Here is an 18,310-nt window from a genome sequence, read left to right on the forward strand (position 1 = left end):
CGCACGAGGAATGCCCTCAGGAGGAGAAGGAGAAGGAGGAGGAGGAGCAGAATTCCTGGCGGTTCCTCGCGGATTTTCGCGCCCGAGCGAGCCGCTCCTATCGCTTTATCGCCCACGGCCGTCCGCGCTTCTTTCTTTCTTTCTTTCTTCAATCGCCTCCGTCTCTTCTCTTCTTCCTCTCCCGCTCCCCCCACCGTTTTATTACGGCTCGCTAACCTTTGACTTTATTTTCGCGCGCGGTTTTCCGTCGCGTTCACATTTTCACACACGATCCCCTTCTCCCCCCCCCCCCCTCTCTCTCTCTCTCTCTCTCTCTCTCTCTCTCTCTCTCTCTCTCTCTCTCTCTCTCTCTCTCTCTCTCTCTCTCACACTATCTCACACTATCTCACTTTCTCCGTCTCTCGCGAATAACCCGCGCGTACACGCCACTTGTACAATCAAAGACGCGTGCATTATGACAAGAGAGAGGACAAGCGGAGAGAACATTGTGTAGGGAGGGGGAAGAGGAGGAGGAGGAAGAGGAAAGAAATTTATTTTTACGACCGCGACGGCGACATCTTGCTTCTTCATGACCGCATCTTCTTGTTCTCTCGAGAAGGACAAGTGACCGAGAAAGGGAGAGAGGGGAGAGGACAAAAAGTCGGAATTAAAACACGATCTATACGTAGGCACGCGCGTGAATCTTATGCGCGGACGCGAAGCGGAGGCCGGGCCTACTCGATATTCGTCGCGGATTCGAACGCCGCCGCCGCTCGCCGGTGCGCGCGAAGCGGCGCGAGTAAACACGCGAGAGGCACGTGGGGTTTTGGGCGCGACGTGCATGCTCGTGGGGCTCAGTTTTTAACGAGGCGTCGAAATCTCGCGGAGCTCGGCCGATTGCGAAAGCCCGGAGAGAAAGGACAAACCTTTTTTTTTTAAGTTTACCCTTTTATGGGCACGCCTTTTAACCATTAGGTTATGTCAGCGAAATGTTTTTAAAGATTTCTTGAAATGCTTAATCTCGATTAAACACTGAATCCAACACCAAGTGCTTAAAACTTCTTCAAGCGATAAATTTTGGAAATTTCTCTTAACGGAAAACTATGCAGAACGAGAGCTGGGATCGAACCGAGGACCTTACCATTACTAATCACTCGTGTTAGCACAGAGATACTCGTCCTCCCCAAGAGGAGGACGATCCTTTTTTATTTTTAAGATTTCTTAAAATTTATTCTTAATCTTGATTAAACACTGAATCCAACACTAGGCGCTTAAAACTCCTTCAAGCGCTGAATTTTGGAAATTACTTTTAACAGGAAAATATGCGGGACGAGAGCCGGGATCGAACCGAGGTGTTTGCCATTACTAATCACTTGTGTTAGCACAAAGCTACCCCCTCTTGGGGAGGACGATCCTTTTTGTTAAGTTTACCCTTTTGTGGGCACGCTTTTTTTAACCATTAGGTTAAGTTAGCGAAATATTTATAAAGATTACTTGAAATTTATTCTTAATCTCCATTAAACACTGAATCCAACACAAAGTGCTTAAAATTTCTTCAAGCGCTAAATTTTGGAAATTTCTCTTAATGGAAAAATATGTATACGGAACGAGGACCGAGATCGAACTGAGGACCTTACCATTACTAATCACTCGTGTTAGCACAGAGCTACTCGTCCTCCCCAAGAGGAGGACAATAGTAAAAAGATGACGATCACGAGTTCGCAAGCTGGCGCGACGAGTGAACGCGCGCCGGAGGCGCGAGAAGTACGGCTGGGGGGGCCGAGCGAGCGCAATTAGAGACCCGAGCCGATCGCCGCTCGTCATTTTCAATCAACTTTTCAAACGCGGAGGCAGGTGCAATTTGCGGGGACCGTCAATGTCGAAGTCGCGACCGCGGGGACGCGAGCGTGCCGAGCGCACGTGACTCGAATTTTTGCTCGTGGCAGAGAAACGTAATTGCCGTCGTTGCACCTCCACGCGCGCGCGAGCCTCGGCCGGGGTCGTGTTGACGATTCGCGCGAGCGCGCGCGCGCGCGTAAGCGATTAAACGCCACCAATTACTACAAATCAACCGACGCGACGATCATCGCCGACGAACGGGACCGACACGCGCGGGAAACCGCGCGCGGTGCGGACGTCTTTCTTTTTCCTCTCCTCGTTAAAGCGCGAGAGATTAGATTTGCTCGCGATCCCCGCGCCCGGGGCCACGGTTTCCGAGGTCGTTAAAACGGGAGTTCATTAGAGATCCGATCCTTCGCCCCCGACGACGGGATTTCCGGATGAAGTGGATAACGAAATCAAGGCGTAATTAATGTCCTGCATACACCGGGCCGCCTCCTCTCCGTCTCGCTCGCCTTTCGAATCGTCCTCCGTCGCGGAAATGAACCTGGTCCATTAATATCGCCATATTACTTCGATTCTCTTATCGTCGCCCGTCGCGGTGCCGCGAATCGGCGCGTCGCGGACAAACGACGTTATCAGCGGGACGATAATTCCGCCGCGATCGATGCACCGTCGCGCACCGCGCCGGTGTGTACAAACGCAATTGGCGACGGGGAACGGGTTAGAATAAATGAATGAGGGATTGGGGGCAGCGGGGCGACGGGGCGACGTGGCCCTGAAGGCTGGCGCCGCGTTCGCGGTTTTGCTATGCACAAATATTCGATTCCGTCATTCGCGCCGCGCGCGGCGTGTGCAGCGTTAATTAAATGCACCGCCGGAGGCGCGCGCGCGCGCGCGCGCTTACGGCACGAGCGTCGGTGCCTCTGCCTCCGCCGTTGTCTCTGCCGATTATCGTCGTCTGGGGTATTCGCGCCGTCAAAGGCACACATCGCACCTTCAGCTGGCGATCGGCGCGACTCGAGAAAAATCCCGGGCGCTCTAAGAGCTCGGCTTATCGGCACGAACAACGGCCAATGATACTTGGGGGGGGGGGGGGGAATTCGGCGTGGACGAGACATCTTGGTAGCTAACAATAAGTCGCGGAACGTCATCGTTCGGTCGTAAAGTATAAAATATTTTTAGAAAGGCCAAAATTTGTCTCCCTCGACTCCCGTCTTCCTCGATGAAAATCACTTTGTATAAAATGTCATCATAAATGTGTAAAGTAATACACGTAGAGGTGTCCTCTATTACGAGATAGGTTCCTAATACAAGATACCGGGTTTTCAGTATCCAATCTCACAAATTTTTTCCGCAGCGATTACACGCGCACGATCTAAACGTATTTTCCATTAAACGGATTTCACTCCGAGGGTAATAACTTTATGATGGAACCAACAGATGATGCCTAGAGGAGAGACCCCTATTATGAGGTTAGGCTCCTAATATGAGAGAGCGGGGATTCTGCTACAATAAATTGATAGGCATTATCTGTTGTTTCCACCATGTATCTATTGCTCTTGGAGTGAAATCCGTTTAGCGGAAAATTCATTGTTAGGTCGTGCGCGTAATTGTTGCGAAAAAGATATCCGAAATTGGATGTTGAAAACCCGCTATCTTATGTTAGGAGCCTATCTCACAATAGGGGACTTTCTTCTATTAATTTAGCAGAAACCCCCGCTATCCCATAGTTTTTTTTGTAAAGCATAAGATAAAATCTCTTTTAATTTCGATTTTTTCCCCTCCACAGTTTTGTTATTCCGGAAACGAGTACACTTTGATATCCCGCACGCGGTGAAATACAAACGGTCGACGAGGTCGCAGAGCCTCGAATCGGGATAAATTCGTGGCGCTGAAATGAATCGTAGAGCGCCGCGTTTTCCCGTAACGTCACGCGCCCGTGGATATTAGTTTTCGCGAGGCGGAGAGAACGCGTTGCGGAGCGAGAAACGGCAAAGCTGCCGTGCGTGTTGAAACCCGCAACGCTCGGTTAAGGATCATAAAATTCCGAGCGAGTGAGGCGACTCCCACGCGACCGCGACGCCGCGGGATTTTCAATGGAAGAAAGCCGTCAGCCGTGAGGTGCGCGAGTCTCCCCGTGATCCAGGTTATCATAACGAGGTGCGTGGCGGCCAGGCGCCAGGACGGGGGCGTCCTTGCCGTATCAATTTCGTAACTCGTCACCGATCGCCGGTGCCGCTGCACCAGCCGGTCGCCAGTGCCCGGCGATAGTGTTTCTGACGCAACGTTTCTCCCGCCTTTGTGAAGACAACTGAATTTTGCGTCTTTCCGCGGGGTCTATCCGTTAGAGGCGTACGAGGATTAATGGGCCGTGCCTCGCGACTATAAAACTCCGCCGCGGCGACGGCGGCGGTCCGCCGCGCGCGCGCAACGTGACTTACCTGAGGTAAACCTGCTGATACGATTGTCCGAGTCGACCGATATGCAATTGGAAGGTAAACCCGTCGCTGAACACGTCCTGTGAGAGACCAGCCCGCAATCTGCGCAACGCAGAAAATTCGCGAGATCAACAACGCGAAAAAACGCACATAGTTCGCTCTCCTTTCTTTTTTCTCAACTCGCTTGTTCTGGTTTCGGAATTTTGCTCGGCGCGATTGTCATGCAAGAGTAACCACGAATGTTAGAAATGTTTACCGATGATGAATTCGACAACTCTCGTAAGATCTGTAGAGGTTGCGCAATTCCCTCAATGATATATACATATATACATATATGAATTCGCTAGGAACGAGCGTTAATTTAGAGAATTAATTCAAGATAAGGAGATCGAGATAACTAATTTGTAATTCGTCGGAAGAATCCAAGGCGAATGCGAGGGACTGAAATGCGCCGAGTGATTCAATCGAGCTCTCTCGCGCCGGTAAAGTCCGGTCCATTTAAAAAGACGCCGAAAAAACGAATCGGGATTCAACCGAAGATCGACAGAGGACGGAAACGTACCTTGGCAGAGGAAGCCTTGATGTAACAGGCCCCTGAGGTATTTATGGCATTTGCCGCACTTCTCCAACACGCTGAAGCTGTGCGGCATGAGATTGTGCGCGTTATTGGCCAGGTTGTTGCCCGGATAGTTGACTCCGAGGGAACAGGCCGATTCGACGGCGACGCCGGCTGCCGGTGTCGTCGCGTTGTGTGCCTGTGTCACCGAGCCCATCGTTTCCATCGCCACCGGGGGCGGTGGCAGCGTTTTGCAGAGTTCCTCGATGCACACCAAAATGTTCCTCTGATGGAATTCATCTTTTATACCCATGTTCTGCAACAAGAAATCACACGGCGGTGTCACTCGCATGCGCTTGAACGGAGAAAAACGCCGATCTGGTCCCCCCCGAGACACGGTTTCGACTCGAATTCTACTCGCGATGACGATGGAGCACGAAACGAAAAACTTTATCGCGCGATTTAAATATATTATCATAAATTAATAGTTGAGATATAAAAGAAAGAATATTCCCAGTGACTCAACGATATCAATACCTGGTGTCAATTTTTCGCGGATCATTATGATTCCTCGTAATGCGAGCGAGCCAATCAGCTTCGACACAAGAGTATCGCGAAATCTGTTTCCGGGGGAAAAGTGAAGAAAAGAATCCTTTACTTCGCCAGGTTTCGTTAAAAAATAATATTTGAAATAAAATTAGAACGCGAAAACGTTTGCCAAACGGAAATTCAGTTTCAAAATGGCTTCGTTCTCGAAATCGATCTATTTAATAATAATCATCAACTGTGTTATACCGAGACATAACGCATGTAATATATGGCGTACAATAAACATCCTATACGACCGCTGTGAAATTATAATTTTTCGATTTGAATACTTGAAGACCATAACTTGAGGCATTTCTGTGACCTCTAATCGATTTAATGCCGTTCGCGTCACAGAAGACGGACGGGGGGTCCATCGGGACCAATTCCGCAGAATCACGCGGCTCTCGGAGCCGGAGACTTTTCTGCCGGCGAAAGTGCGCGCGTGTCCTGATGACGGTTGTAAATCTGCAAGGGGTGTAGCGCGAGCCAAGATCGCGACGGCGCGACTATAAAGAGCGGGCACATAACGCGTGACAAAGTCAAACGTGGGGACAGTTACAAGGTGAATAATGAGGGAAAATAATACGCCTGTCGTAAATAACTCGGGCGCTAACGAGAGTTCAACGCTTCGGAGATAGCGGACCGATTAAGATCCACTGGCCCACATTTTCGCCGACGGGGATTGTCCTCTCCGGTCATTCACGAACGGATTAATTTTTGCCCAGTCCAACCGCCCGATGTCGCGAAATTGTGTAAAATGTCCCATAAAAAATACATGTCACGATTTTTCGATACGGCAATTCGAAACTTTCGCTCTTATTACTGGCTTTCTTTTTTGTAACGAAGGTAATTTATTGGATGGATGTCACAATCAATGCTACCGTCGTTAAATTTTAACCTGACATTCTTAATGATACGTCAGGTTGTGACGAACTATTTTCAATTTCTTGACTTGCCCGTTTAAAAGTTATTAGTTATTGACTATTTTAAGGTAGGGTCTTATGAGAACTTTCGAAAAAGCAAATAATAAATCATTCAAAAACTATAAAAACCGAAGTTAAAGTTTCGATGTTTTTGTACTATGTTCTTCAAACATGTAAAAATGTTTCTGCCAAGTTTCAAAACGATTTGCTTGCTCGCGTGTGTATGAGTATAGGCAATAAGGATTAACATTAATTATAAGTTTAGGTTATATTTCAGCGGTTTAGCAGCGTCAAGGTTTTTTTTAATAAACAATAATATCGTGAGTCACAACCGATATTGTATAATATCCAACAATAAAATTAAGGAAGGCTGTTTTTTAATGAAATATCTAATTGTATTAAATTTGTTTAAATTTGCATAATATTTGCATTATATTCAATAAAATATTCTAATTTGTATAAATATCTATTGTTATAGTTGGTGCAATGTGCTGATATCATTACTTTTGTAGAAAAAAAAATAGAAATACTCTTTTTATAATAAGATCTTTTCAAATAATTAAATCATATAGTTACTGTTCGTGTATCATTAAACGTGCAGCTTTGAATTCTCGACTAGGAAAGCTCCAGTTTTCCCTAGTCATCGGTTATGAAAATTCAATCGGCATCACGCCACTTTTGCATTTTGTTCCGTAATGATATAACGAGACACGGTAGTGTCTCGCGCCAAGTATAAGCGTAGCTAGAACCGCGCGCGCGTTATTACATACGTCGCACGCTTTCCGCGCGTCTTTAAGCTAGTATTCAGTATTGGTAGACGATCCGTTCGACGAGTTTACCGCAAGTTTCAGGCTTCCCGCCGTCCAGCCCCGCGGAGATCGGTTCGCGATCGTTCGAGTTATAAATTACAGCGTGCCGCCTGCCTCCTTTTCGCGGACGGAGCCGCGGAAAATACTCCCTAAGAGTGGCGATATCGCAAAAAGAGCGAAAAGGGGGAGAGATAATTCGCGGGTACCGCGGCGGTAAATCAGTCAAGGGGGACGTTGAGAAGTCGGGAGCACCGCGCTCGTAAAAGGGGTGAACACACGCCGAACGGGCGATCGTAATTTATACGCGTCGTTACGACCCCTCTCGCTCGCTCGCTCGCTGTCTCTCCTCCCCTCCGCGCTCCTCTCGCCCAGCAGGCATCTCGTTTTCCCTAGAGCCACACGGCCAAGGCAACAGGTGTCGGGTGTGCACCGCTGCACAATACCTGCGCGCTCCGCACCGGCGCTCGCCGAGAGGTATAATGCACCCCGCCGCGGTTCGCGGAGTTTCGCGGTGCGGGTCGCGCTCGCGTAATGGAGACCCTACGGGTGCGAGCCCGAGACCATGCCTTTGTCATCCGTTACAGAGTCGCGAATCCGCGGGGGCTGTGTCTCCGTTCGCGGAACACGTCGCGCCGTGCCGCGCGTTAATGGCTCGGATCGCGCGCGGTGTGTCTTTGATTGCCCGGGAATGCCGCTTGCGGAATGCCGATAGTGCCTGATCGACGTGTCGTCTCGCGTATTTCGGATAATATCGGGGAGGGGGAAATGCGAGATCGAGAAAGAAACTCGCCGAGGAAGAATTGAATACCCGGAATGCCGCGACAAGAGTATCGACGCAGGGCATGAATAATTCGTTCCCTTAAGAAAAAAAATGTATGCACGTTGCTCTGTAATTACGTTTATCATTAAACAACCCCTGACGGATTCGTCGAACGTCGATTTCAAAACGGTCAATTTGGAAGAAAAAAAAAAGATTGATTACAGTTGGAACAAACTCGATGATTATAGGACGGCCTGTGTAACCTGTAATTACAATTACAACTGACACGTAACTCCCATATGCCCGCCGTACGTGACGTGACGATTGAAATTCCGCGTTTCTGCGTTTCTCAGCGTCCACCTCGCCGCGGAGGAAATAACGTGCGAATGCGTTAAGAACTCGTCAAATGTGTTAACAAGCTGCACGATTACAGAGGCCGAGGAGTAAAAATGCCCGGCAACCTTCGTGCCATGCGACGCGGAATGATACACGTCAGCGAATTGCATATTTGCTACTGGGCGCGCTTGATGAGATAATCGTCGCGTCGATTAGTCGCGCGTTAATCGCGTTATCTTAATCGGCCGATCCAATGTCGATGCGCGTGCAAAGTTCCAGCGAGTTCCTCTATTAATATTGTCCCGCTGAATCACTTGACCGGCAGCTTTCTTTCCACGCTCGCGTCCAATTTAAATTTCTCGCGTTCGCGCCTGCGAGCGTTTGCTTGACCCGAGCCGCATTGTTTCAACGTCTCGTCGGCGCGCGCCGACTTGAGAAAATTGCGTCCACCTGCCAGTAATTCAACGATCCGGCCTGGAAATCCGTTGCGTAGATAAAAATTCCCCGTTTAAGGAACGATTGAACGATCAAAAAGTGAGAAGCACGTGCTCTCTTTACACATTTCTGCGAAGGCATTAACGTGAAATTTAAACGTTACGCTACGCCGCGAATACTCTGTCGCAAAGCAAATTTCAAACAGTCGACCCTTTGATAAAAGACGTGGCTCCTCTCCAAAGAGAGAAGAGGAAGCTGTGTAAAAGGGAGACTCGAAGAGACAAGTTGAACGGGTGATGGAAAATGGACGCGATTTCATTTTATGTAAATTGTCTCTGTACCGCAAGAAAAATAAATCCGGTCTCTCGCGGAAAGCACTTCCGGCAGCTGGCTTCTTTTTCCGATTATTCGGCTATGAGCGCGGGCACGCGCGCGGGTTCTCGCGCGATGGCGCGCTATTTCGGCCGGCGCCACGGCGCGCAGTGGGCCAAACGCTATTATTAGCGGCGACAAGCCGGCAAAAGTAAAGTGATCGATATATTACGCGGCCGTGCGGGAACGCGGCGATAAAATTTGACGCGCTCGTTATTTTATTCCAAGTGCCAAGAAGCCGCTCGGGAGAATTCGCGCGACGGGCGGAGAGAATTTTGCGCCCAGAGTACTCGCGCGGACAAGGGCGCATTTTACATCCCCCTCGTTGGTTTCTCGCGCAAACAAAACGTCAGGGCGCACTATAAGAAAGCTGAGTTTATCTTAGCAAGGTCCGCCGTAAGTCACTTCAATAAAATAATTCCTCGGCGATGGGTTCCTACAGCCGATGCGTCCGGCGTGAAGTGAATTCTTCATAAAATCCGAATTGAAAAGAGTCGGGAAAGCAATGGCGAGCGAGAGAGCGAGAGAGAGAGAGAGAGAGAGAATCGCGACAAAAAAAATTAAGGGGGACACCGTTCTATCGTTGTCTCGCCGCGCGCCGCGTAGCGGGAAAATCTGCCCGAAGGACATGCCGAGTGGGAGACTCAAACGATTTCTCGCACTAAAAGAACATACAGTGTCGATTTACGAGTCAATTAGTATGATAATCCGCGATTTACGCTCGGCGTAGCCTTGGCGAGACGCGCACTTTTGCCCTGTGAGAAACGCGCCGCGGTTGAATTCGCGTGGATCCCTGTTTGAGGAAGATCGACAATCGGAAATCGATTTGGGAATCGTGGCGAGGGGTAAGCGTCTCCAATTTATCCCACGTACCGATTATCGCGAAAGTGCACCTATCAAAAGTCGGCAGCGATTATCAAAGCGGATAAGAGCGCGGAAAAGAAAATGTAGCTGGCGCAGCTAAAAACTGCACGTGGTAACTAACTTTCAGTTGTAAAATATAGACAGCTAATATTTGGTTGCGATAGCTAAATATTTTGCTACTGTGCCTATCATTAGGTGCGACCAGCAAACCATTAACTGCGGTAGTGAAAATTGCTTTTTCAGCGAATAGTTCCGTCTGACTCCTCAACATTAATTCGTGACATCGTAGTAACCGAGGCGAACGAATCCCGGATGCGATATTAATTTCACGGCGAGCCAGCGAGATCCCCGCACGATTATCAATCGGTGCTCGGGCCCCTCTAATTATTAACGCATCCTAATTTATCAGCCCGGGATTTTCAGGCGGTGACTCCACTGCGGATTTCTGCAATTCACGAGCCGAGCTCTTATTATACGCCCGCGCGAGCGAACGGGCGCAATTACCGGCCTCGCGCCGTCGCCGCGCCGCGCCGCGCGCCGCGCGGAAAACGCGGGTGTAATTACAATCCGAAGAAACGCCCGTTTTCCCACGGCGAACATCGGTGCGAGAACTTGGGCCGATACACGGCCGGCCGGTGTAATTCGATTGTCCGTCTCGGCCCGTTACTCCGCGCGCGGGCCTCTCTCGCATAATTATGATAATGCGGCGCGTGGTAACGCGCGGGGAAAACACATGCACGATGCGATCATTACAGCGGCGTAGCTACCGCGCGGCGGGAATGAGAGGAGTTTAGCTCGCTATTATCGGTCCCTCCCCCCCTTCTCCTTTCCCGACACTTGAAAAATGTCAGAAGATACGCCGAAAGACGAAAGAAACGTTGCATCTCGCTTTAGCGCTAGACACTCGTAACTGAAATATTTTTTCATTGTATTCACAACTGCACTGTCGCTCGTACTGTCGGCGCGAAAGGGGGGTGAGAGAGAGAGAGAGGGGGGGGGGGGGTACTTATTGCGAAAGAATTTAAATTTGACGTTGTCCAAAACGCGCATCCCTAATAGTGACATAGGAAGGCGATGTAATGGCATTTAATACTCGAGACTTGCATAAGAATGCAATAATTCCAGCTACGCCACTGAATCGTTATGAACAAATTCTCTGGTCACCGGGTACAAAAGGCCTGGCGTCCCGCGACGTCGGAAAAAGCGCCTTCGCATTGTGTTCCGTAGAATTGCATACATTTCGTAGAGTTTATACTTATATCACGGCGATATGTGTGCACATTTTCATTGCGGACGCATTTATTTAGCATTTTAGCCATGCACGGCGCGGTCATTAAGAGGGGGGAGTAAAATAAAATGAGACTTAGTCAGCGGATATAAAAAGGAGTCGCGCCTTACAATGAAATGATTTTTTTACATTTTACATATATTTCGTAGCGGAATTTATTTTATGTTGCACGTTGGCAGCGTTAAAGGCTACGCTTTCACGACTGCAATATTTATATAATATTGTTTCAGTGTCTTATCAGTCATAAGATGTGTACGTTTCATATCTTATCCTTTATGGTTAAAAATATTTTTAACTTCTTTGTAACCAGCATTTCTTTACAACAAATATGGTATTGCAATTATTGAGGCAAGTTTAATATTATTAGGGGAAAGTCTCCTGTTATGAGATAAACTCCTAATATGAGACAGCAGGGTTTTTGCTAAATTAATCTGTTGGTTTCATCGTTAATTTATTGCCCTTGGAGCGAAATATGTTTGTTTCAGTGTGTTATCAATCATAAGATGTGCACGTTTCATATCTTATCCTTTACGGTTAAAAGTATTTTTAACTTCTTTGTAATCAGCATTTCTTTACAACAAATATGTTATTACAATTATTGAGGTAGGTTTAATATTATTGCAAGGTTTCTGCAAAATTAATAGGCATCATCTGTTGGCTTCCTCGTTAATTCATTGCCCTTGCAGCGAAATACGTTTAATGAAAACTTCATTGTTAGATCGTGTAATCGTTGTGAATAAAAATTTGTAATTAAATTTTGATGTTGAAAAACTGCTATCTCATAATAGAGAACTTTCCTCGAGGTGTGTGATTTAGTTTTAAGGGTTTTTTTCTTCTCAAAAATTGATTTGACGTTTAGTAACTGTTGTACGTAATCAACATTTAATGCTCTGGCAGATTCTGAAGTGAATTGTGTTGGATTTTCGGCCAATCATGCTTGCAAATCTGCATTTTCAAGCTTTTCCGGTTGTCCCGCGCGAACTTTGTCGTTAACGTTAAAACCACTTCTGAATCTAAACCAATATTCACATGTCTTAATTGACGGAGCAACGTCACCACAAGTTTCTACAAGAATTCTATGACCTTCAGCCTCCGTTTTCTTCTGATTAAAAACACAAAGCAACGCACGTGGAAAATGCTCCTTAGGAAGCTCCATTTTTACGACAGTACAAACACGATTTTTACTACATCCATTGTTAGTAAGTGACTAAATATTATGGATTAATATTAAAACATTAAGGAGCAATAGCTGTGATTGAAGTATCTTCGGAAAAAACTGACATTAATGCCATCTCTCACAAAACCCTGAAAAACTAAATCACACATCTAATACATTAGGCATTTTTGTAGGCGTTACTTAGGACTTTAAGGAAAGGATTTGAAGAAAAGTTTATGCCGCTAAATTTTCCACTGGGATACACAGAATAATAATAATAATGGACACGATAATAAATATATCGTTGCTTATGTCGAAATACCGAAAATGCGACGAGTTGTAAATAATGAATTATCACGACACACGCGGCGCGGTAATTTATGCGTATTTCGCATTTCTGTTACATTATGCGATAACCACGATTTCTCGCGCTAACAGCGATGCAGAAGGCGACTGCGCCGGAATTAGGATAAACACGCGGTAATGGAGTCGCGATGGACGATACAAAAATCGTGCCGGCCAACCTTGTCGTCTTAATGAAGAGAGCGGCTCAAATCGCGGCTGTTAAGAAGTTAATAAAAAGAGCGATAAATGCATCACGGGGAGTGACGAGCTGCGCCGATAAAAGTGATCTCATTAAATCAAGTTACCCCTTGCCCTCCCGCCGATACGTAACGCGTATCGATTTTGCGGGTTACAATAAGCATGTAACGCTGCGCGCGCGAAGATAAGCCGGAACGCAGCGAATCTTCCTCGCGCGTCGGCCGAGGAGAAGAAAATCGCCGAGCCGAAAGCGCCCGAAAGCTCCAAGTCGCTCGTGATCGGCGATAAAGAAAAATCGGCGCAGAACGGACGGCGAAGAGAGATATGTGCGAGGGGAGGGGGGGCTTCGATAAAGACTCGACTGTGGCGTACCAGCAGACGCTATAGGGCAATTACAAGGTCAACGGGCCAAGGAAAACGTCGTCCAGATACTCTCGACTCGAGGTCATCGTCTCCGCCGAGCACTAGCCGAAGAATTTTCGATCGCGCGATTCCGCCTTCTTCGCTCCCGATGCGACCCGAAACGAGCGAGGACCAAGGACTGATGATTCAGCAAAGAGAGAAAAAAAAAGAAAAGGCATAAAAAGATTTTACCACTTGCAATAAAAGATTTCGTCCCGCTACCTTTTTTTTTATTTCAGAGCCCGAGGCTGTGTGTTAACGGAGCAGATTTTCGTACAAAAATTCATATGAGACTAGAGTGAAGTTCGCATGAAACTGTGTTCCAACGTATTTATAGATAACTAAAAGATATAGAAGTCGAAAGAAAAATATTAGCGATTTTTATCCTATTTTTAGACAGCTCAAGGGGACTCATTTAATTTCGGGATGTGACAATATACATTGAAATAAAAATAAAACGCTTTAGGACTCCCCTTCATTCCGAAAGTAAAAAAAAATTTACAGCGCAGGGCAAATAACCGAAAATTTATCGGTCATAAGGCGGATATTCGATCAGATATACGCGCGTGCGAGTTTGAGGCTTGCATGCCAGCAATGTATATCGAATTTAAACCTGAAGAATTGGAATATGTGTGCATTCTAAAAGTAGAACTATAGCTCAGAACAAATTGCTGACGATTGTTTGTCGCAGAATTAAATTTCAATCAAGTGGGACACGAAAATGCAAGAAACTTAATTTGCATTTTTTTGCACGTTTCTCCCTCGTGATTGTGCGTTTCGCGATCGTTAATGCTCGTCGCAAAAATTGAACAGCGCCCCGTTAGATCACTCGATTCGCCGAACAGTTTCACCGGACAGAAATTTCTCCGTTCGGTAATAAAGTAAATAAACATCAATGCACTCTCATTGCGCGGTAGCTCGGTATGGTGCATTAATTCCTACTGCTAATTAATTCTAATAAGCATTTAACAGTCGCATTTCTCTAAACCGACTAATGAGAAAGGATTAATTAACCGGAGAGAAGAAAATAGCCGGCTATTATTAAGAAAACTGTCGTGCTTTTAGAATCAGTTAATAGTAAATTTGAGAAAAATTCCATAATAAAACAATTAACCGACGAATAAATTCGCGTAAGAATGCGGACGGTGTATCACCGTTCATTAAATCGAAATGTGCTTCAAGATTAATGAGTCACGAATCGATTTAGTCTCACCGTTTCGTTGCAACTGGCGTAATGTGGATAAAAAATAGTAGAAAGCAAAAACGTCTCGTTTCGTCTTTGCTTAGGTTTTGCTCCAGATCAATCGGTGATTTTTAATCGTAACTTATATTCAACTCTATAACGCATTTTTAATTAATGTTACATCGCTTCCAAATCGATGCACTAATCTTACGAGAAAAAAAACAGGTTTAAATAGAGGGGAAAAAACAAAGTTAAATAGAGAACGTTATAATAGCCTCGCGGTTTACCCTGCTCCATTTAAGAGTGTCTACTATTCATTAGATAAAATTATTATAATCTGCTTGTTATTATCAAGATCACTATATTATAGTAAAAGCAGGACAAGGAGTGTGATTTACTAATAAAATAAAATTTATCTTGATCACGATAATTTTAACGACGGATAGCAGTCACGAATGCGTCCCACATTCGAAGCTCCTTCGTTCGCGGCGGCTCCAAGTCCGCTCAATGGCATTGCCTGCTCTAATCCCGAGATATATGGACGACCGGTATGCTAATGACTAATTATAATTATCGGCTTACCATGAGCTTTTCCCGATCCAGATGAAGCAGATCGCTGCCTTTGATGTCCTTTGACTTGAAGACGTCCGCATAGCGGTACAGATTTAAGGCTGACATCCATTCAACTACGTTCACCGACGTCCACTCACTGACAGGCTGCGAACAGAGAAACGAGACGTAGATCGTAGGTGGGCATCGATGGCACGCAAGAATCAGCGACGACTAATCGAGCCACGTTCAACTCGCGCACGAGGAAGCACGCGCACGCACACACGCGTGCACTTTCACGCGCGGCTCGACTGGCCGTAATCCCGGCTAGATCGCGTGAATTACACACACACAAAAAAAAGAGAGAGAGAAATAAATTACAGTGACGTAAAGACTGCTTGGCAAGGACAATAATGTAACAGTCTTTGAATAAAATTGTTTTCATAATTACGCGATCGCGTATTCTATATACAAAATACCTCGCCTCGAAAGTTTAAGAGCTTCGCACAAACACGGAGCCGATTTTCAGAATGTCATCATTTTTCACGACCTTCCGATTTTGAATATTAAGTGTATTTCTAACCGTACTTCAACCCGATACTTTACAGAAGAAAGATTTACCTCGAATAATAATGCCGTGCGTATGTTTATTTATCCCGCTAGAAACAATTATCGCAGAATTCTCGAGTACGACTCTGAGACACGCTAGAACCTACCAGTGGCAACGGATAAAAATAATATGACTCGTGAACGCATCGACGGTGAACCGTGTAAAATTCTCTTTAACGCGCGTGATTAAACGATTCTTTGCAAACGGAAGCGGATAATGAGCCAGGCTGTTCCGTTTGCCGGTCAGAACGCACGCGTTTATTATCCGCGAGATTTTCAAATGAGAACGTGCGACGATTTCCGGCCTCGTCACGATCTATTAGAATTTGTGTGTTTTCGTTTAGCGCAACAACGACACTAATTTCTTTCTGTGCCGTGACACCAGAACCGCTTCGCAGAACGACACGCGCAGTAAATTGGGATAATCGCTTCTTGTTAATCGGTCGAACTGGAAGAGAGAAAGTCGGGATAATAGTGTAGATCTCCTCGGATATACGTCTGATTGCAAATATCTAATTTTTTTCCCCTTAACAAGAAGCGATTCGATAAATTTATCCGAGTACTTTACTCGAGTTGCCATTTTCGAGATTACATTATATTTTCTGTTAATTAACGGCCGACATATTTTTTTGGTGAATAACCTTTTGAACTATAGCTTAACATGACGTAGTACCTAATGAAATTGCTAATCTTGTGTTGTGACAGCAACACATACACAATTAAGATAAGCCCCCGATTTAATTAAGATGTCTTTCGTGCATTTCAAGTGTATCTCAAGGAATACTGCGAAACTCTATGCGAGTGCCGCGGCAGTTCTCGCAATTACCGCCGTAATAGACACGTCAAATTTCTCTTTAAAAAAAAGTTCAATCGAATCACTTACAATCAGATTTGTTTTTATGCGTGCATTCGATATGGCTGTGGTTTGATTGCGATACAAGCTGTCTCTATTATGGCGAGGCCCCAGGGAACACCTAATCTTATTTCCACGCATCGTTATACGATTAGCTAGCGGGAAACTAAACTCGCCGCGACTTGACAGTCACAAAATGGCACTGCGATTTATTTCAGAGAAATTTCCCAAATTCGATTATTCCCAGTCCCTATCCTCTCTCGCTGAACGTCACATTCAAATGTTTATTTACTTAATAGATGCAAAATAAAAATGAAAAAAAAAGAATGGGTACTCTGCGTCGGTCCATTAACGCAAAATCCCCGTCAGTTTCAATTGAATGGAAAATTCAAATACCATCAGTGATCTTCATTTAATTATCAACGAGTGGTTAAACCCTCGACGGTAACAAAAGCGACACGCTCTGTACACCGTCATACAATTATAACAATATTTCCGTCGTATCAATATTTCCATACTAATATCCTGTATTGATAATTGATTGATAATTATGATTCTCAGTTAACGATCATTTAATGCATACGTGCGTAATATCTACATGTATATCATCGTTACGTAAATTTAAAAAAAAAGAGCAACAAAAAGCAAAGAACGGCCGTCCAGCTAGAATTTTTTTCCACGGACGACTCTATTCTCTCTCTCTCTCTGGACAAGTGCTGTTATCCGGTGCCGCGATCGGCGAAGGATTACGTAAAAACCACGCGCGAGAAGCGTCTCCGGATTTTCTCGATCCCGAAGATAAGACGCGTTGCCGAGCGTTTAACGGACCACGCGGCCGGCCGGGTCCGATTAGATAAATCGACGAGGCGCGATCGAGGAGGCGCGGCGAGGACGGAGAAGGGGAGGCGATGCGAGGAGAGGAGACATCTCCGTGTGCCGCCAACCGCTATCACGGGTAGCGCGGGCCCCGATAAAGCGAGGAGCGTAAAAAGTGCGGGGAAAAAAAGAAAACGTAACCTCTCGCCGCCGAGACGTAACCCCGAGTCCGCGATATGACGACAGCCGCGAGATAAGCCTGTCGTCCTCGTCCGAATAATCCGCGTCAGCCGGCAACGCGCGTTACATCCGCGCGGCGTCCGTCCGTCCGTCCGATCGACGCGCTCGATTAATCTCCGTCCAAGAAGATCGTTTCTCCCTCGCTACATCCCGCCGGCACCACGCGAGAATTAAATCGCCGACGTCGCGAATTTTTGCTACTCGACCCCGCTAATCTGGGGATGTGCTCTCGCCGCGGGGAACCTATTTCGCGGAAGTCGTCATCCCTGCGACGGAAATCCTACCGCGATACGGCGAGCGCTGAGACGTTTGTAGGACGCCTTTTCTTCGAAGAGGTTCTGCGACGATCGATGCCGATCTTAGATCACGCGTGGGAAAACGCCCGCGATCGTGCCGAGTCTTACGGTTTCGACGACGAGGACGCGCTAAATGACTTTCGCGCTCGACCCGTTAAACTCGGTTGGGGATCAAATTCGAGACTTGCGCGGATAAATTGACTTTCTTGACAACATCATCCGTTCTAATGACTCGCGCGCTGCAATTAGACATAAATGCACATTTACTCCACTTAATCTGCTCAATCATCTGTGAATCACGGCTTACCGCTACGCGAAAGCCTATCCCAGTTTTCTCAAATTGAGATATTTAAAACATATAAAGCGCGGTTTATCGCTCCTCGCGTTTACATGATTGATTTCATTAGGACTTTCACCTACTTATTTTTTTATCCCGTCGGCAGAATAAAAACAATTTACGTAACATAGTTTAC

The 18,310-nt window shown here is 46.3% G+C and overlaps 1 protein-coding gene across 2 annotated transcripts in view; it reads right to left on the reverse strand.

Moving 5' to 3' along the window:
- The window catches only part of LOC105567561 (phosphatidylinositol 3-kinase regulatory subunit alpha), a 31,543-nt gene extending 13,963 nt beyond the window's left edge, over positions 1–17,580 (reverse strand). Inside the window, exons 1-3 of one of the 2 annotated variants that reach the window (XM_012022503.1) lie at positions 15,057–17,580; positions 4,822–5,131; positions 4,263–4,361 (exon numbers count right to left, since the gene is read on the reverse strand). In XM_012022503.1, the coding sequence (XP_011877893.1) occupies positions 4,263–4,361; positions 4,822–5,131; positions 15,057–15,152 (505 nt within the window). In that variant the 5' untranslated portion in view covers positions 15,153–17,580. The remainder of the gene's footprint in view (positions 1–4,262; positions 4,362–4,821; positions 5,132–15,056) is intronic. The other variant, XM_012022504.1, reaches the window with a different exon arrangement.
- Positions 17,581–18,310: the final 730 nt, after the last annotated feature.

Source organism: Vollenhovia emeryi, unplaced genomic scaffold (genome assembly GCF_000949405.1).
Source record: "Vollenhovia emeryi isolate VEMERY1.0 unplaced genomic scaffold, V.emery_V1.0 DF939136.1, whole genome shotgun sequence".
NCBI classification, from domain to species: Eukaryota; Metazoa; Arthropoda; class Insecta; order Hymenoptera; family Formicidae; genus Vollenhovia; species Vollenhovia emeryi.